The sequence below is a fragment of the Chrysoperla carnea genome, chromosome 2 (assembly GCF_905475395.1).
Source record: "Chrysoperla carnea chromosome 2, inChrCarn1.1, whole genome shotgun sequence".
Classification (NCBI taxonomy): domain Eukaryota; kingdom Metazoa; phylum Arthropoda; class Insecta; order Neuroptera; family Chrysopidae; genus Chrysoperla; species Chrysoperla carnea.
The window spans coordinates 59,371,318-59,391,538 of record NC_058338.1 but is presented as its reverse complement, the minus strand read 5'-3'; the positions used below and the strand labels follow the sequence as shown (position 1 = coordinate 59,391,538).

The window sequence follows — 20,221 nt, the reverse complement described above, 5'->3', positions numbered from 1 at the left end:
GTTGATGTACTTAACAATCAACATTCTGGAGAATCAAATTTCATCCTCAGGTTTTAATTTTCATTTGTAAGTAGATGTCATTTTTCAAAATATTACCCCAGATTTATACCACCTACATTATCAAGATTTTGGTTTATTTTTCTAAAAAGAGTTTTTTCATATACGAGACTGTTTATGACTCGGAAACGTTCAACTTTACTGAATACTTGAAAATTTGTTAAAACTAGTTTATAACATAAAACTCAAAATAAAATCTACTCATAAGAAAAAAAGTAGATTATTCAAAAAAATAATAATAATAATAATTTCTAAAATACGACCTTTTAAATTTTGTAAGTGGTAAATGAAGCTGATAAAGTGTCAGCTTTATGGAGCCGCATGAAATAACATATCATGTTAATAGTGATAATGATAAATAATAAAAGCAAGACGCAACTAATATTGCATTCAACAAAGACACAATATATTAATCATTGAATCTTTTCAAATTCTCTCAGTTAAAAAAGCAATATTCATTAAACAATATCACATATAATGTAAATTTTTTACTTGTTATAATTAATTTTCTTTAAAGATCAAAAATGGAAAATTATACATCAGATAGTAGTGACAATGATAATCAAAATAAAATAATTGATTTCTCAAAATTAAATCAAAGTGAACAAGTGATCGAAGACAATTTAGAATACATATTAAATTCAAATAAATCATCTATACAAGATATTGAAATTATGGTATTAAGTAATAACCAATTGAAAATAATACCAAATAGTTTATCAAACTTTACATGTTTAAAATCATTAGATATTAGTTTTACTGGTGTTAAAAGTTTACCCGAATCATTAATACAAATACCATTATCTTCATTGATTGCTAAAAATAATCAATTACGTAATGAAACTTTACCAAAATTATTACCAGTAACTTTAAAAGAATTAAATTTTAGTGGAAATATGTTTCAATATTTTCCGGATCAAGTGTTAGAAATGCCAATATTGAAATATTTATATTTAGGTGGTAATCAAATTAATTCAATACCAAAAGAAGTAAAAAAGTTAACAAAGTAAGTAACATATTTTTTACAATATTTGTTAATATGTTTTAATTAAATTTTCGGAATCGTTAATTTCGGCTAGTTTTAAATGAAATCTTACTCACGTGTATAAGCTCCGAAAAATATTCAAAAAAAAAAACGCTGCGAAATAAAATTAGAGTGGAAGCGATTCGAAGAATATATAAATAACAATTCAGGAACAGTTCCTGTGAAAACCTAATTGAACTTTTAATTAAGCCTTTAATTAAAATAGATCCATACAGAAATCTACATGCTTTTTATTTTAATAGACGAAAAAGTAGAAAATACCTTTTTTCCTTGCAAATACATGTAATTATATTAGAAAGCAGAAAACACCATGTTTTAGTCCAGTCAATATATTTTAAATATAAAAATTTGAGAAGCTCTAAGCCAGACCCGGTAAAAAGGAGGGGCTGTGAGTACAACTGTACCGACTCCAAGACGATAGTAGGCCTCCAATCCTACTTCATATGTTAGGTACATCTACATACAAATATAACAAACATAAATAAAATAAAAAGAAAATAAGGGACCAGGGCACAGGAGAATCAGAGTAACGGGCCCAAATATTTCTGTTACTATATTCAGATACTTCAAATGTGAAAATCCAGAGTTAAGAGCAGATTCTCTTGAAATATGTAGGTCTTACGTCCAAATGAGCTTTAATTTTCTTAATTTGTGGTTCAACATTATATATAAAAAAAAAAAAATAAGTGTCATTGAAATCGGGAGAAAAAAAGATCATTATTTTCTAATAGGTTTTTAAAAAAGATGCATAGTCTTAGACCTCCAAATTTGTACACTTTTTTGCACTACCATAAGAAGTAAAAATTCCCATTGGCAAAATTCGTGTTCAAATAACTCCAAAATAACTAAAAATAATTATCCAAATGTAACGAAATAACATGCGCAATCTGAATTTAAAAATGCAGGAGAATTTTCTGTAGAAAAACATTTTAAACAATTAACTTTTCAAATTTTCTCCCAATTTCACCTTATTTGAATAAGTAAAAGATAAATTTTTCAAAAATATAAATTATTAAACACACAGGCATTACCTACTTTATGCGGTGTTTCAAGCTTTCTGATTTCTGAATCCAAATTTGAAGTATAAAAATTCAACATGGCGAAAAACGTAGAATTTTTAAACAAAACATTTCGAATGATTATTTATTTTTAATCCAAGATTTTGATCACAATTTCCAGCTTTTTGAAGTTATACTTCTTTTGGCGCGTTTGGATGAGAGTGAATTTGTGAGCTGCGCGCGCACGAACGACATGATGAAGTTAGCCACAGAATTGAAATAATAAAAAAATATATTTTCAACACTGAATATAGTTACAGTACTGAGTGTTCATACTATACACTACATAGTACTTATATCCCTGAGCCAGTTCAAGTCGATGGTTGTGAAATATAGTATTCATATGAATAATTAATTTTGAATGAAAGAAGTATAACTTCTAACGCGTGTACATAAGTACACACACTCTTTTTTCTTCTCATTTTCTTACTTCAAATCTTAATTCAGCGAGATCAAAAACCCTTTTGAAAGCATTATTTACATTTTCTATTTCCTTCCACAATAATTTAAGTTCTTTAGGGGACGATTTCGAAAGCCTAGATACGAGGAATTAGGATAAAATTTAACCAGAATAAAAGGTTGCTTTCTAGAAGTGAAATCATTAAAGTAGACGATATAAGAACACGCCTTCTTCTTCTTCTGCCTGACTGCCAAAAAGGAGACTCAGAACTTCTGCCTGACTGCCAAAAAAGAGACTCAGAACTATTAAAGTTTCGGTTTATATAAACCAATAGGCATGTTGTTAAATTTTTTTATCACTTCAGGTGAAGAATTCTCACTGCACGGGCAGAAAAGTGAAGTTGGTTTTTGAAAATCTTTAGAAGTGTGCAAAAAATAAACGTTAAATATCCTAATTAAACAGAAAGGAAGATATAGGTTAGTGACGTCCTTTTCCTATATCACCATAGAGATATATAATAAAATACATATAAAACTTTGTTTTGTTAAAAGGAGATGGGCAACAATCTTTGAATGCTTATAACTTCTTCGTTTTTTAATCAATTTTAATTTCATTTTCAAATTTTGTCATGGTATCAAGTCTAGTTTTACATTTTTATAACATGGCAAATTTGACAACAGGCAACTACCATATTATACTATAATTTTAATTCTGAACTGGGCTGATTTATAATTAAAGATGTAAAAATTTCGTAGTTTCATAAAATTTCATCAGCTTTATACTTACGTTGAAAATCATATTTTTTTTTAATATCTAGTTTACAAATACTATCAATGGGAGGAAATAAACTGGCCGAAATACCAGCATCACTTGGAGAATTAAGACTTCTACAGGCATTAGTTCTAAGTGACAATGAAATTGAATCATTACCAGCCAGCCTTGGAAATTTACATCAATTGAAATCATTACTATTACATAAGAATAAACTTCGGACACTTCCACCAGATATCATAGCACTTAAAAATTTACATGAGGTAAATTTTATTTTGTATAATTGTTATTATAACAAAAAAAACTTTTTGGTTATTAACCCAATAATTAACCCAGGTTAAACTAGTTTATTTCATTTAAATAGAATGGCTGGGATGTTAACTTTCAAACAAAAATGGAAAACACACAATTGACTGAGTTAATTGTTGAAATACCATGTATGAACAATGTTGATTACGCAATCGTTTGTTTTTTACGTCATATAAGTAAAAAAAAGATAGCCACTCTTAGAAAGCCACATATACATACATGTCACACACACGCATAGCTGATATTCCCATGTAACACATATATAATTTTTGCCCTCACTGGTAAACAGTGATGTAAGTGAGGTAAACCTTAATGAAAAACACCTTTATTTTGATTGTAGAATCTGAAAATTAAATAATAAGCAGGTGTTCAATTAAAAATACAACTTTGATACATTTCGCGTTTCCGATAATCCTGCACATTACCAAATAATTTTAAAATGTACAGCCAACAACCCTCCATCTATTCCTGAAAATTTTATTAAAATCAAGCCGTTTTAATTTTCCGTTTCGTATAGCGTGAAGAACCCTGGATAATCGAAATTACAATTTCCTAAAGTGAGTTTTTTTTCTTGTATAATTGAGATTAACTGGAGTATGTATTATTTGTTTACATTATTTATGAATTATTATATTTGTTATTACCAAAGAAGAATAACTGCTTATGCGCGTATATAAATACACCCATCTTTTTTTTACAATATGGCTACACAACTATTGAAAGAAAAATGATGATCACGGCACTACTCGTCGGGGCGCAAAATAAATAAAATTAAAATAATTTTTTACGGGTGTTATTTTGTTTGCTATAGACTAAATTTTTTTAACTAATCATTTTCTAAAAGTCTCACGAAAATCATCATGTCATACTTTTCCGACTCGAAAGAGACAAAGCGACTATGCGGCCAATTTGTCTATTTTCAAAAGTCTGTAAAAATTCTAGAAAGATTCAACTACTGGTCGTACATTCGCTTTATCTGTCTCATAGTTTCTTCCCCGTATTTTAGCCAGCGCTGTGACCAATATTTTCCTTTCTATAATTACGTAATTCGACCAATTAATGAATTGTCGTACTCAATCAAATCAAATGATATAAAACTTTGGGTCAGTATATCCAATTCTCTTATGTATATTTATATTTTTATTTAATTTTTCAGTTAAGTTTGCGTGATAATCCACTTGTAGTACAATTCGTAAGTGATATGACATATAATCCAGCAACATTAATGGAACTGGCAGCACGTGTTGTAAAAGTAGCTGAAATACCATACAATCCCAGAACAATACCATTCACTGTTTGCAGTTATTTAAATAGCGCACACTGTTGCGTGAACCCCAAATGTAAAGGTCAGTATAAATAATTTAAATATCATTGATTACGTCTCTATACAAATGTCATATATACAATGTTTTCGTCAATGAATTACATTATTTATTAAACATAAAAATTAATGTTAAAACAATTTAATCATTACTTTTTGTCTAATTTATTTATTTTATATTTGCCGAATCATCCAAGTCAAAGTGTATCAATTTCTTAAATTACATTTGATTAAAAAATGTACATGGTACACACATGCGTTATAGATATTTCAAGTTTAGGTAAATATTTATTTGGCTAGACATTTTAATGTTTATCATTTTGCTAATTACGTCTTTGAAAAATTTTGCAAATATAAATATTTTTTTATGCAAAATGATCGATCGTTCTACTTGATAAAATAATTTTTTAAATCTAAAAGAAAGATTTAGATGCAATCTACTGTTTATAATTTCCCAAATTTTAATTTTTCGGAAATCGAATTAATTACTTTCGTTGAGAATATATTTTCAACCAGATAATGCAGCCAGATAAATCAACAAACACTTAAATGTTTCACATAAATATTTTTATTATTTATTACTAAAGAAATAATAAAAATTGACTTAACAAGCAAGGCAAATATAATTTATCAAAAGAGACTAATATTCAATAGTTAATTCAATAATTAATAAATTACATTAATAAATATTTAAACATTCAAGTCCACGATGAATACATAAAAATTACACTCACATAGAAAATATTAATATTATATAAAATAATATTTTTTTATTTCCTAACAAATAGGTGTGTACTTCGATAATCGAGTGGAACATATTAAATTCGTCGATTTTTGTGGAAAATATCGAATACCCTTATTACAATATTTATGTTCATCCAAATGTGCAGCTACAGGCAGTATTGATAAATCAATGGCTGGACCAAGTCAACTTCCTAATAGACAAATGTTACGAAAAGTTCTATTGGGTTAATTGTGATTTTTTAACACTTCCAATTCTGCAAGAAAATACGTAAAAAATGTAATTTTTATATTTGATTTTTATATAGTGCCCATTAGTATATTATGTCATTGATAAATATACGTCTAGAAAATTATACTTAGATTAGCAATTTTTTTCTCTGTGAAAATTATACCACTGGAAAAAGTCAAAGTAAGAATAAGTAACTCATACAAAAATTTCTAGAAGTGTTTTTACCAATAACATAAAATCCTGACGGGCATCTTATCTATAAAGAAGTATTAGTTAAGACCTTACCAAAGGAGGCCAGCTAGATAATATTTTGAGACAAGGTGACCCACAGAAGAGAATATACACAAGCGGTGGCTTGATTAGATTGCAGTGTTGTGTCGATATTCTACCTGTAGTGAGTGCTCTGCACTCTAGCCACTAGGCAATCCACGAACCCTTATAAATAATCAAACAAATAACTAGATTTGGTTTTCTGGCACCTAGTTAGTCTCCTCCAGTGTGTCCTTAACCTAATACAGAGTTTCGCCAAATTTGGCTTAGGTTAAAGTTAAAGCCCTCAAATCTGAAAGCAAAGCTTTACTAGACGCATTTTCCTTTAAACAAAATGCTAGTCTCGGCGTACACTTCTATTTACTTGAATTCTGATCATTTATTCAAGAACACCATGTCTTACTTTCCAAAACCTTATTTTAAATTTTGCAATTTATAACTGTATTTACTACCGACTTTATTCTAACAAATACAATTTGTGAAATTACCATCGAAGACGTCGTGGATTATTTATCTGTATCCAATTGAAAGAAATCGCACTGTTTAAATCAATGAAATTAAAAATATTTAAAATTTTAATTCAAAAAATTATTAATTTAAAATATAAAAATTTTAAATCTGTGAAATATTGGTCCGTCACCCTCCCAAAAAATGTGGCTTATATAGTATCGCTAACATCAGTTTCTAAATTCGAAAAAGAATGAAAAAGGCAATCGGAGATCACCCCCCTTACCAATTTGGTATTAAAAATATATCTAAAAATTTTATAATTATTTTTAAACTTATTAAATTCCATTATGTTACCATTATTCTGATTGGAATTGATCGATTTACTTTTTTCCTAATAAATCTTGAAATTTCCAATACAAAGTTATTGTTAAAAAATTTGTGCTGTGTATGTTATTTTTATTGAATAAAATTTTTTTTAACTGATGTATTTTATTTATTTTTTTATTTAAGACTCTATACGTAAGATTTGATATTTAAATTGCAAAGTAGTTGGCAAATCGATTTCCGTAGTTATTCGTATACTGGGTGTTCGTTTTTTACTTGACATATACGTGAATCATGAAAATAAAGCTTAATATTTCATAATTTGAACAAAAACGGACTTTATAGAAAAACATACCACTCTTATTGGAATTTTTTTCGAAAAGTGCCTGTTTCTGCGATTCCGCAGAAACAATAACACAAAAAAACAATATTGGGTAAAACTTTTTAACCCGTTTTTGAATAAACTATACAACGTTATTTTAAATTGTTCATCTATCTATTACCAGTTATGAAGTAGACTGAGTTTAAAAATCTAGATCAAGCAACAAGCACCCAACATTTTTAGCTTGAATCACTTTTATCGATAAAAATTATTTTTTGAGTTTCAAGCATATGTCAACATCTGTATGAATTTCATTATAACTAGATCATCTTTGTCAGAATAAGTAATCAACCTCGAAATCTAACGGAATAAGCTAATTTTTTGTACATTATAAAAATTGACCCTGCACTAAGGTACGTATCGCTGAGATAATATTTGTCTAAAAGCTTTTTTTATACGTTGGACCGTTTTTGAAATAGGGGGAGCAGAAGGTGGAGCGCTGAGCTATACGTACCTTAGTGCAGGGTCAATATTTATAAATATATGGTATTAAAAAATTATTTAAGTAATATATAATCGATATTAAGTGAAAAAACTGTATAATAGATAAGGTCAATCGTGAATCCCAGTCTATTATGCGGTTTTTTTCCATAATTATTCATTAAATATTACTTAAATGATTTAATACCTTATATTTGCAAATATTGACCCAGAACACAAGTACGTTAACTTGAGCGCAACACATTCTGCGCCCTCTATTTAAAAAACGGTTCAACATACAAAAAAAAAGTTTCAGGCAATATTTGTAGAAAATTTTATCCTCTACAACTTTTATAATAAATACTAATACGATTGAACGCAAAAGAAACGAGATATTTATAAAAAACTGATTTTCGATACCTTTGACCTTGAATATCTAACGACGCGAACGCGTTATCATTTGTAACTTTTGAGACAAAATTTGTACTATCAAAATAAAGGTTTGTACAAAAAATTAGCTTATTCCGTTAGATTCCGAGGTGAAATTCTAAGATGATTGGAGTATTACATATCATAAGTCCAACTGTGAGACCATATTTCTCTATTTTAGCTCCTGAATTCGGTTTTTAAAGTTTTGAAAGGCTTAATACATCCTCTCCATGTGTATGCCATGCAATTACTCAGCCTATCACAGAGACTTTAATTTTGTTGTAACGGCGGTTGGTTCGATACTCCAGGACGCACAATTTTAGGTATACCGTACGTTTTTACTGAATGAGCCACTTTGGTTGACAATGTTTTTATGATTAACTGTAGATGAACTGCAGATTAATAATGCCTTTTTTACTCACAGTACTTTTCTTCTGAAATAAATAAATTGAAAACTTTTGAGTTTTTGATTAGAAAGAAATAAAAAAAAAAAACAAGACCATTATATTTGTGATTTATACATCTTTATTTGACACAAGTCCTGATATTTTATTAATATTATTTATACTAAACAACTAAAATCTAATAATTCATAATTTCTTTTTTTTTCTTGCTTCGAATATCAATTAATAATAATATAATATATATTGCAGTGTAATTAAAAAGAATAATTTGTGAAGCGATAGATATTTACAGCATGTGATACAATATAAGTGAATCATTATCAATAATTAAAAAGTATAATTAATAATAATTGAATTGAATTATTATTTTAGCTATTCTCATATTTATATAACACTACCTCAGACAATCTGTGTGTGTGTATATGTGTGTGTGTCGTAAACATTTTTTTATAAAATAGTGTTCAAATTTCAAATATGTCAACCTATCATTGTTTTGAAATAAATCTTACCTCTGTATGGTGTATTGGTTTGTATTCCATTACAAGACGTTTTGTTGCGCAGAAAGTTCAAAATCTTTTTTTAAAACTTTCAAAATAATCGCATCAGTTATTCATAGTCATAATTAAGGCAACATATGGACATGATTTTGTTTTAAAATGATAATGAATGAATACTTTTTAATCAAAAAGGAACCAAATTTTTAAAAATTAGATTTTATAGTTTATTTACAGTATTTTTGAAAATTCTTATCGAAAATACATTAATAAATCATTTATATATTAGTTTAAACCTTACTCAAACGCATTTAAAATTTCAATCAATGAAAATTTAAATTACGTTGTTAGTTTCGTAGCAAGGTAGATTATATATATTATCTTGTAAAAGCAAATTGACTTTCTTTAACCGAATGGCTTTGATCAATAAAACAATATTAAACCAGGTCAAAAATCGGAATATTCTGGCAAGTGCGTCAGTCGAGCATTATTTTCTCCCGTTCCTCTTATTTCGCCAAATAATGTTATATAATAGAATACAATTCCTCTTCGAAGATATCAAAGCCTGATTAGAGACTTGCAATCCTAGTCATTTGATTAGTTTCCAATAGTAAAACTGTTAGTTTTTTGAGCTGGAACTGGAGTGTACTGTTGGTAACGTTATCTTTTGCTGGAAACAAAGATAAAAGATTAATTACTTATCCACGACTTCAAATAATTTAAACCTGATTCACTGTCAATAGCAAGAAAGAGAATTCAAAGTAATCTTTTATACAACAAGCACGCCTTTTGAAGGTTTAATCAATGTTTCAAATAATTTTCGATTGAACTTTGGTCGCAGTTTCTACATGATATCTCTGACAATGCTATATTTTGTGATGTAATTAATGCGGTAGCTTCCGTCGCGCAACTATCAATCCGACATTTGAAAGTAATTTTAGAAAAGATGCTGTAATTGTTTCTTTCATAGCTTAGGAATTTCACTTTTAAAATCATCGTCGTAAATAAGATTTAGATTTTAGATTGAAGATAAAATCTCTTCTACATGCATTAATTAACATACTCTTATATTCTTGACCTGTTATAATATCATTTGCTTCTTATTTCGTCGACTGAGAACGAACTAACATTACCTGTTTTTAAATATCTGGTACTTTAAAGAAACGTAGTTGTATCGTCTTATCTTAACCAAAACGTCTTTGGACAATTCTATAACAAATTCACAGTCCAGCCTTGAGGCATTTTTCTTAAGTCGGCTAAAATTAAATACAGACAGCTCTGTATATGCGGACTGTTAAATCATGGTGATAGTTACCGACGATCCATATTAGGCTGAGGACTGTGAACTTGTTAAAATAATTACTAAAAAACAAAAAAATCGACAACGCCATAGAAAGATAATTTTGATTGGACCTAGGCAAACTCGATGCTGAGATGATAGCTTGCAAAGGACTTATAAATTTGTTACATTTTCTCTAAAAGGCTGTAGTTATTAATTTTACTGAGGCTCATTAAAAGTTAGAAACATACATAGAGCTTATGCCTCTTAGCAGATTAGTGCAGTCAATTTTTTTGCTCTTAATGTATTTCATAGCCAAATGATAACTTAAATACGAACTGTGTTTACTTTTCCCAATTTTGAATATCCAAATTAAAAACTAAAATGACATAACGTGCGCCACGTTGCAAAATGAAACGCCAAGCCTTAAAATAAGACTTTAGTTTCTGTACAATTTTTTAAATATTTTTTATGAAGGGAAGGATTAAAAAATGTAATAATACTCCTTGAAAAAACAGCATTCACTAGAGTATTTACAAAAATTTATTTGATAATTTTAAGTGCGATGTTTTAACAATAGTGGTTGATATTATTTTTTTATAAATTTGAACACTTAGTGTGTTATCAATTTTTAGACCATTTTTTTTTAAATGTGCGAGTACAGAGTTTTAATTCAGTACTAACATAAGCCACGAGCCAGAAGGAGGTTAATTTCGATAAAAATTTTATAATGTAGTGATGAAATATCTTTTGCTATAATTTTTGTTCAAAGTTTTAGATTCTCCAAAAGTGATTAACGTTTTGATTACTGACAACTAGCGAAGGAATGCATGAACAAAAGTGGATAACTCCGTTTATTAGAAGATTGGAATCATCTATTTTCAAAAACAACAAAAGATAAGAAATATAACAAAATCAGATCCTAAATTTACTTTTTGAAAATTAATTTTAGATAGGCTAAAAATGATACTTATATTTAGTAATGATTTTACTTAACATTCCACGCGTTGCCGAAGAAATGACGTTGAGAAATGATATAAGTGGAATGCCACGAATCATATTATCACATCACACTACGAAATTTTTTATTTTTCCAGGATATATTTATTTGTTTTCCATTAACACACGACTATGAAAATCTATAATGGGGCTCTCATCAATCACTACATTTAAAATAAGAGGATGTGTGGGAAGTGGGTTAATGGGTGGTGTGTATACTAAATTTTTTTTAGTGCAATTTTACAAAAAGCTCATTTACAGTAATTAAGTAGAAGCATATTTTCAATAGTATATTCAGAAATGCATTTGTCAACATGCAGACATGCATGTTGCGCGAGCTTTTAAGTATAAATTTTTTCATATTCCTGAACACACGATTTTTAAATATTGCTCATTTAACAGTGTGGAGTGATTTACGTAAATCACATGCAAAATCACTGTTTTTTTACTATGGATATTTTTTTTTTGTAACATACATATTTTATTTTGATTCAAATTATTTAACATAAGAGCACAATATTTATACGTTGTTCTTGCTGCTGTACTTATTTGTTAAATTTTTTTTTGGAAATTATTAACTATCGTGAAAAATGAAAAAATTACACTTTGTAAATAATGAAAAAGAAAAATCACAAGCAAAAATTACTATATAAAAAACATATTTAGCCATATTTTCATTTATAATTATAATTTTGTTACAAGTTAATTTTTTTTCATATTACGCTAGTTTTTTGAAGTTTTAGATATAAATTTATTTTCTCTGATTTGTTTTTTATAATGTTGATGGAGCTTTTTTACCATGCATCATTTACTATTAAAATTACTATTACATAATTTTTAGGATGTTTGGTTTTTAAAAGCTACATCACCATTTTCATTACAAAATCATTCATGTTACATAAATTCCTTAACGAAATAATATAGCATGCTATTTTTTTACAAATCTAAATTATAAACCAGAAATTTTACACATTTATTTTAATAAAAAAAAAAAATAATGCTCGATATTTATATATAAATTCGATAGTCGAAGGACAATAAAATAAGAGACGTTGTAGCTCCTGTGGGTTTTTTTTATTATTATCAAATATTTTGATAATGACGGTGTTATGATTTTATTATAACAATATACACTACATATTAAAAGTCGTTTATCGCCATTTAACAACGCTTAATAAATTTTTTTCCCTTCAATAAAAAAAAAATTGCCACAAACGACTTGTAATAATGAACAAGGCAAATATTCAACGTATGGCCGTATAAAAAATAGAAGAATATTTGTCCCATATAAAATTGAGCTAAAACTGTCCACATTGACCCAAGAATAATCAAAAACGAAAATATTTATTTTAAATATGATCACTTTATAATCATGGAAAAAACTGTTTACCTAAATGATCAATTTTAAAAATTTGAAATCACTTCGATAAAAAATTTATAAAAATTCTTAAAAACTCAGGAGATCTGTGTGTGTGGTGTTTCTTTTTTTGTTTTATTTATTTAAATGTAGCCTACAACCAATCCAATGAAAAAATAACTTAAGAAAAATACGCATTTGACTGCATATATTTTTAACACATCTATATTCGTACTAATTTATACGTCTAATAAAAAGATAAATTTATACAAAAAAAAGTAGTAATTTAATTAATAATTAATATATAATAATAAACATTTTCCCATCGATTAACTCGGAAGTATACACAAAGAAAATAAGGAGAACAAATAAGTGATGATTTAAATCAAATTTTAAAAAAAATTATAGAGCAGAATTAAAAACAAGAGAAGCCCAATTGATTATATTAATTTGCAGTCATATTTTTGCTACCAAATATAAGTAGTTACGGTTATTAATTAGAGAGTGTTTTTTTTTGTTTGTTTAAATTTTAATAGCTTTGGAGACTTTTTGATATTATTCTGCAGTGGTCGGTTTTTAAAAACATCCTTTTCTTTAGCACCGAAGAATACATCCGTATGCTGCGTTTCATTTGACAATTGCGCCTCACTGCGCGCTGCTTTGTGTTTATAAATTTTTTTGGTAAAACGCATAATATTTATAAATACGCAATTACCGCACAATATATTGAATATCACAATGCAGCAGTCGATAAACTATTTAAATTTGTTTTATAATAACTTCTAGGCTTCCACAATAATTAAAAACAGTTTTAAAACTAGATGACTGTTAATCTACACGATCATCTCGTTACTTTCAAAAAACAAATAATTAACAGAATAACTGTACAATTTTAACATAACACTTATGGTTATGTTATTTTAAATATATCAGCTATTGTAATTACATAATTTTTAATTAATTCATTAATTAATAATTATTAATATTAATAATAGTAGTAGTCTTGCGATGAAGCATTATCTAGCAGGGATATAGAGCAGAGGGTACACGTCATCATGTTGTTTTGAAATGGCCCTGTTCAGAAATTGGTTGTATTGTTTATTTTATTTTATTTTTTTTGATTTTTTGTTTTTATTATTATTATAATTATTATTTTTTTATTATTTTGTTTTAATTTTAAATAGAATTATATATTTATTTGGTCATGACTTAAGCCAATCCGGTACTAGCAGGTGTAGCTTGAGAAGTTGTAGTGGCAGCAGGTGATGGAACTGTAGCCTCAGTTGGTCCATCAGTTGCAACATTTGGTGCAGGGCTGTTTGTCGTCGGTTCTGTGCCTGCATTACTTGCTTCACCTATTCCGCCGCTCGATCCCCGCGGCAATAACACTGCATTCAAGGACGGCTGGATACTCAACTCTAGATAATATAGAAATAGTTATCAATGAATAAACTGTTTTCAAAAAATTAATTTAGATTTAAATGATGGACTATTTCTACATTTTTTTTATGTAAATGAAATAAATGGGGCCAGTAGTCAAATACCTTCAAAATTATGTTTGAAAAAATCAGCAACAAGTATAACTGATTAGAAGAAAACTAAGGTTTACTATACTAGTTTTTTGGTAATTTTTAGTATTAATCAGACTTTGTATTTTTAACCAATGCCATACACGATCCATTCAACGTAAAAATGAAACTAACGAGTTTATAAAATTTTCATATGATAAGAGTTCCGAGACTGATACAAAGATGGTGGCTCTAATAGCGTATTCAAACGACTTTGAATAATGGCGGGACTATCGAAACATATAAAATTTGTAATACTTTTTAATATTGTTATGCAGGGTGTGGTATAAAAGCTAAGTGTTCTTTGATGAGAAAGTACTCTTAATATTAGAAAAGTGAAAGATGGGTTACTCAAAGCATTTCTTTTTTAGTTGCCAGCATCGTGGACGTTAGAACATCGCATTTTCACGCATTTCTATAACATTCGAAGTGGTAAGTCAGTGTCTGCAGTACGGCGTAAATTTAAAATAAATCGAATACGTTGTGTTAATAATTTTCGAATAGAAAGAACAATAATGAAAAAAAGATGCATTCTTTCATTATTCAGACGAAGATTATTAATCCGACGTGAGATATGTATTTCGATCGATATTTGAATCATCGGCAGAGTAAGTTAAGTGTAAGTTTTGTAAGTTAAAAGTGTAAGTTTTATTTATTTACAAAAAATCTCAATAGGCATTGATAAATATTTTTTGGCTAATTTTTATTTTTCTTTCAGAATGGATCAGGTGTAAACCTTGTGTATTTCATCTAGGAACCTGAGTATCTACTGTTAGCTATATTCAAAAACAAACGACTTCTATTAAAAATTCAATTTTAATAGAAATAAATATTTGTATTAAATCAATTATAATAATAAAATAAATCAAATTACCTTGTGCAGTAAAGTTGAAAAGAGGTGGAAGATCGCGACCATTAGGTAGACGCGTATTAGGTTCTCTTAGCTCGTTGAAGAAAGGATGTGCACATGCTTGTAATGGAGATATACGTGATGATGGAGTGTATTCAAGTAGGCGCGACACCAATTCTATAGCTTCAGGTGGTGTACGTGCTCTAAATACCTGCTGACACATGAAAAATCTCAAGTACTACAATCAATGTATACATTAATGATGTATTTGTTATAAAAAGAATGATAATATACACACATATGTTCCATTCATATACATATAAGATTTGTTCTCTTTGTATTCTTATATATACACTATTTACTATATGTCAGTAGAAAAATAGACTAGCACTGTAATAGCATTATCATATCCTACTTATACTGAGTGTAATACACCGATACAAAGAGAACAAAGAATTATACAATCAATCAATAGTGTACCACCATATCTTATATTCTTCCAAAATATATTCGAAAATATACACATAAAAAAGTCTACATATTTTATTAAAAATTTCTTTTGAACATTCGGTGTCAGTTGTGGTCCAGTTACCAAAAATTTTTTGCTTTTTTTAAATATCTTGAAGCAATTAAATGGGAGATTGACGATTTTCAATTTGAAATACAATTAGAAAATTTATCGCCAAATAATGGTGGTTTTAAAATTGTTTCTAAAATATAATTTAAAAAATATCCAGGTTTTTCATTTATTATAATACAATTTCTACTCACGACTTATTCGCTATTAAATAAAGCTTGCAAATTTGTCTGAATGCCATTTATATCACTAATAAATAATTTCCCCCGAAATCTAGAGGCAAAATTTCGGATAGATAAAACTCATGATGGTGTTCCGCTTTAATATATGATTTAAAACAATTTTTTAATTAACGAAGATTTTGAATTCATATATAGATAAATGTTCCCAATTATTTTGAGGTATCTGGAATTTCTCTATAAATTCAAGCTAAATTGATTAAATCTGTACACCATTTAACAACTTCATTTACATTTTTTATCATTGATGTAAAGGACAACCAGTGACTCTTTTTATGGTTAAAATTTTTACAATAGACAGGTATTCTATTCCTAGATTTTATCTTCACAACTTTTGAGTAAATTTTAGTTGTAAATTTTTGCTCTTCTTTAATTTTGCAAACAACTTACTGTTATTGAAAACTTACAAATAAAAATAATTTTTTGGAGCCCTTTTACCCTAAAATAGAAGAATTTTTATCCAATCATCTGTTTGAGCAGTTGGTAACTGGTATCAATGTAAAAAAAAAAAGAACTTACGACGATTCCTATGTGTATATTTTACGAAACAAATATAGAAAATAAAAAAAGTGGTGGTATGAGCTAAGCTTCAACCAGACCACTGACGATGTTGTCGGATATTCATTCTACATAGTAAATTTAAGTTTTATAGTTGATGAATTCAGTGTTTTATCTGTTTTGGCGGTGAAGTCACTCAAAGTACAGTACTATTAAATTTTAGAGTACTGAATTCATCTCTCTCATAAAAAATAAAATCATATATTCAATAATTCAAGAGTTTTGGAAAACTCGTTTGGTTATTCCTTGAAACTTACAAAACATCTTACTGAAAGACCACAAGTGAGTCGAAGAGCTGTTTTTATACCATGTTTATATGAAATATACATAGTATATTAAGTTTAGTCCCAAGTGTGTAACGCCTAAAAATATTGATGCTAAGAAAAAAATTTTGGTATAGGTGTTCATAGAATCACCTAATTAGTACATTTCCGGTTGTCATTCCGTCTGTCTGTCAACACGAAAACTCAAAAACGAAAAGAGATATCAAACTGAAATTTCTCAAAAATGAAAAGATTATTATTATTATTATTACCAATTTTAAAAACTATTGGATATTTTCTTCTCTATTTGACCTATTTGATGGAGGGGAAATAATATTGATTGATATTAATAACTGATATGCCTATGGTCAGGATACGTATTTTACAGACATTTTGGCTGTTAATTTGAGAGGCTGAAGATCGTACCTAATAGTTTTATGTTTCAGAGTCGGAGACGATTATCTTTTTGGGGAACGGGAAAAATTTCAATCACGTGGCAAGTTTTAAAATTGAATATTCATTTAGATTAGTATTCAAATGGACCGATAATTAAATAAAAATACAAAAATTATTTTATCTAAAACCCAAACATGGTGTCCTTTGCATGACACTTGGAAAATTTTAATTTTAAGATGTCGGATAACGGACATCTGATTCTTCCAAAAGAAGGATAATATGATTTTTGCATTATTTATTCAATAATTATTTTCTTATTTAAACATCTTTCTCAGCTAATTATTCACCAATCTTAAGCTTGCTTAACACGCAATTAAAAATTTTCGTAGCGAGAAAAATTGAAAAGACACGATCTTTGATAAGAGCCTCTCGAATTTTCAACCGTTCTAAAATGATTGTCAAATAAAATATCTGACCCTAGACCGATTGTACAGAAAAGTTAAGTTCAGATTAAAAACAATAAAATGACTAAATCCGACAATAACATCAAATCATTTAAAACACATTTGTGTAGAGTAGTATAACATACAAAAAGAAAAGAAAGGACCCATTACCACGTGTTAAAAAGAAATAACATAAAAATTAATCTCCATAGCTTTATTTGTTAATATTAAGATGAAATAAAAGTAATGAGATTATCTTGTACAGACTGACAGACCCTCGACTCAATGACCAATAGAAGAAAACATATTTCCCAAGTTTACACCAATATCAATGAGTATTTTGAGTAGACTAAAGGCATTCGTAAAGAATGATATAATAGTAAAAGAAAATTAAGGTTTGATACAAAAAAATTTCCACAACCAAGGACTTGAGCGAAAATATTGTGTAGATCTTACTGTTGAAAAGTAATCTAAAATTGAAACTGCTGCAGTTATAGATGGAACTCTTAATTCTAAGTAAAAATCATCTGTAACTTTATTTAATTTTTAATGCGTAGTTTCTAAAATGTGAAAGGTTGAAGTTGATCTAATTGAGTATAAAGTTGTTTATTCTTAATAATTTGAAAATCTTAGAATTTATCGAAACTGTTGTCGTGACCAAATTGGAAAGTTATATCAAAGTAAAAGATTTTGTTGTATCGCTTTCTCTAGCATTAAAAGCTAAAATATTTATTTTAGAGTGAAAATTACAAAAATTTTGAATTTTATCACGGTCAATTATTTCAAACATTCTCCTACTATGTTCATTATTTAAATAATTATGACCAAAAACTTAATTTTGAACAATATTTTCAAAAATGGTATCTTGAACATACAATTGTAGGAGACTGTCAGTATGTTCGACAGCGAGATCCACACAGTATTTATATTAATCATCTTGCTAGTTTCTTTCTACTATGACGGCATAATTATTGATTCACAGTTTATATTAAAAAAATCAGTATCTCTCATAAGCTTTGTTATATACTTTTTAATTTCCTGCTTAGTACAATTTTCTTTAATTTTTACTTTTTACATAAGAAGTAGGGTTTTTTTATATTATGTTGCACATCCTTTTTTCCCTAAATCTATCCTTAAGAATACATTGTAAAAAAAACATAAAAATTGTTAAAACTAATACGTAAAACAAAACTTGGAATATACCAAAGATAGCAATAAGAGATGGTAATAGAACATTGGAACATCTACGAATATTTGTAATACTTAATTGTAATATTATAATCTGGCAATAAATTCTTTTTATCTTTATCTTTATCTAATTTTTACTTATATCTGCTTTCTTAAAAACTGTAATTGCTGCATCCCTAAAAAAACTGTGGCTCATGATGATTTTGTTTTCTGTTTGGGCAGTAGTACAGCAGGTTTAGCGTTCCCTACATTTTCTTAAAAAATTTTATTTCAAGCCATTACGCTTAAGGTAGTACGTTCGTAAAACCACTTTTCCATAGAATGGAATAACATTTTGAGTAGATGTTAAGAATAACGTCATAATAATTTAGTTAATTTTTAAACTTTAACTGTGAATCAAATATCAAAATGCCGCAGGAAATAAATCTTTGTAAACTCGGTTAATATAATTTTATATGCTTAAGAAACATGCTTTTTTTCTTCGGTCAGTATGCCGCCAGTATACTATTCAATATTATTATATACAGAAAATATTTTCCCCCGTACTAATCCATGTTTAACAATATTCGAAAATATTATATGAATATAATAATATTTTTCAAAAGTTAATTATATAATTAGTTGTTGTAAGCAGCAGTAGCACCAAATCAGAACACCGCCACTTACTCTAATTTTTTGATGTTCTGTAGTACATTTAGGAAGAGATGTTTTCTGAAGAAGAATCTGCAAAACATGCCCAAGTCTTTATTAATATCTACTTAAAAACTTTTAAGCCTATAAATATATTTGTTAGGATTACTTGAAATGATTTTAAAGCATTTAATGAAAGCATGCATAAATTATTTAAATTCCCAAAAAGATAAGATAATTTTACATGATGTGGTTAAAACCTTTGATCCGCCTTGAATCAATTTAAATCTAATTCTGAATTAAATCTTTTACAGTCAAATTAAAGAAAAAAAAAACCTTTCCTTACCCGTGTAGTTCTAGTCGCACGATCCTAGCAAACAAAGTTGTATAAAAACTCTCGATTTCATTAAAACAGAAATTATAATATACTTAAATTCATTAATCATATTCAAATCGTACACAATTATCCATAGATGGTCATTAATTTAAATTTTATTCTTAATTTGTTGTAAATTAGCGCAGATATTAATTTTATTATTGTAGATTTTTTAAGATTTGGGATGCATTCTCAGGTTTCCAATTTAGACGCCATTTATAAAAAATGTTGGAATTATTTCAAACAACAATTATTCCAACCAAATTCGATCAATTTCTTTCGCTTTTAATTTGAGGAAAAACGATTTTTTCGCAAATTGGATGTGGTTACCGTTTATATTAACAAAAAACAATATAAAACTGAAATAATTTATAAAGGGCGAACGGATTTT

General features: G+C 27.9%; 2 protein-coding genes across 14 annotated transcripts in view; one reads left to right on the top strand and one right to left on the bottom strand.

Moving 5' to 3' along the window:
* The first annotated feature begins 502 nt into the window (after positions 1-502).
* LOC123293991 (leucine-rich repeat-containing protein 58) lies at positions 503-7,094 on the top strand. Its single transcript, XM_044875033.1, has 4 exons — positions 503-1,063; positions 3,378-3,594; positions 4,797-4,986; positions 5,750-7,094. The coding sequence occupies exons 1-4, from the start codon at positions 582-584 to the stop codon at positions 5,932-5,934; spliced, it is 1,074 nt and encodes a 357-aa protein (XP_044730968.1). The 5' UTR covers positions 503-581; the 3' UTR covers positions 5,935-7,094.
* Positions 7,095-12,720: 5,626 nt separating this feature from the next.
* LOC123293984 (glycogen synthase kinase-3 beta-like) overlaps positions 12,721-20,221 on the bottom strand; it is a 105,618-nt gene continuing 98,117 nt past the window's right edge. For 9 of the 13 annotated variants that reach the window (XM_044875022.1, XM_044875023.1, XM_044875024.1 and 6 more), the window contains 3 exons: positions 19,491-19,547; positions 15,185-15,371; positions 12,721-14,160 (listed from right to left, as the gene is read on the bottom strand). In XM_044875022.1, coding sequence (XP_044730957.1) covers positions 13,952-14,160; positions 15,185-15,371; positions 19,491-19,547 — 453 coding nt within the window. In that variant the 3' untranslated portion in view covers positions 12,721-13,951. The remainder of the gene's footprint in view (positions 14,161-15,184; positions 15,372-19,490; positions 19,548-20,221) is intronic. The other 4 variants (XM_044875025.1, XM_044875014.1, XM_044875016.1 and 1 more) reach the window with 1 other exon arrangement.

Coding starts and splice junctions, on each gene's coding strand:
- LOC123293991 (XM_044875033.1), top strand. CDS start 582: ATGGAAAATTATACATCAGATAGTAGTGACAATGATAATCAAAATAAA. Junction 3,595..4,796: donor CACTTAAAAATTTACATGAG/GTAAATTTTATT, acceptor TTAATTTTTCAG/TTAAGTTTGCGTGATAATCC. Junction 4,987..5,749: donor CGTGAACCCCAAATGTAAAG/GTCAGTATAAAT, acceptor CCTAACAAATAG/GTGTGTACTTCGATAATCGA.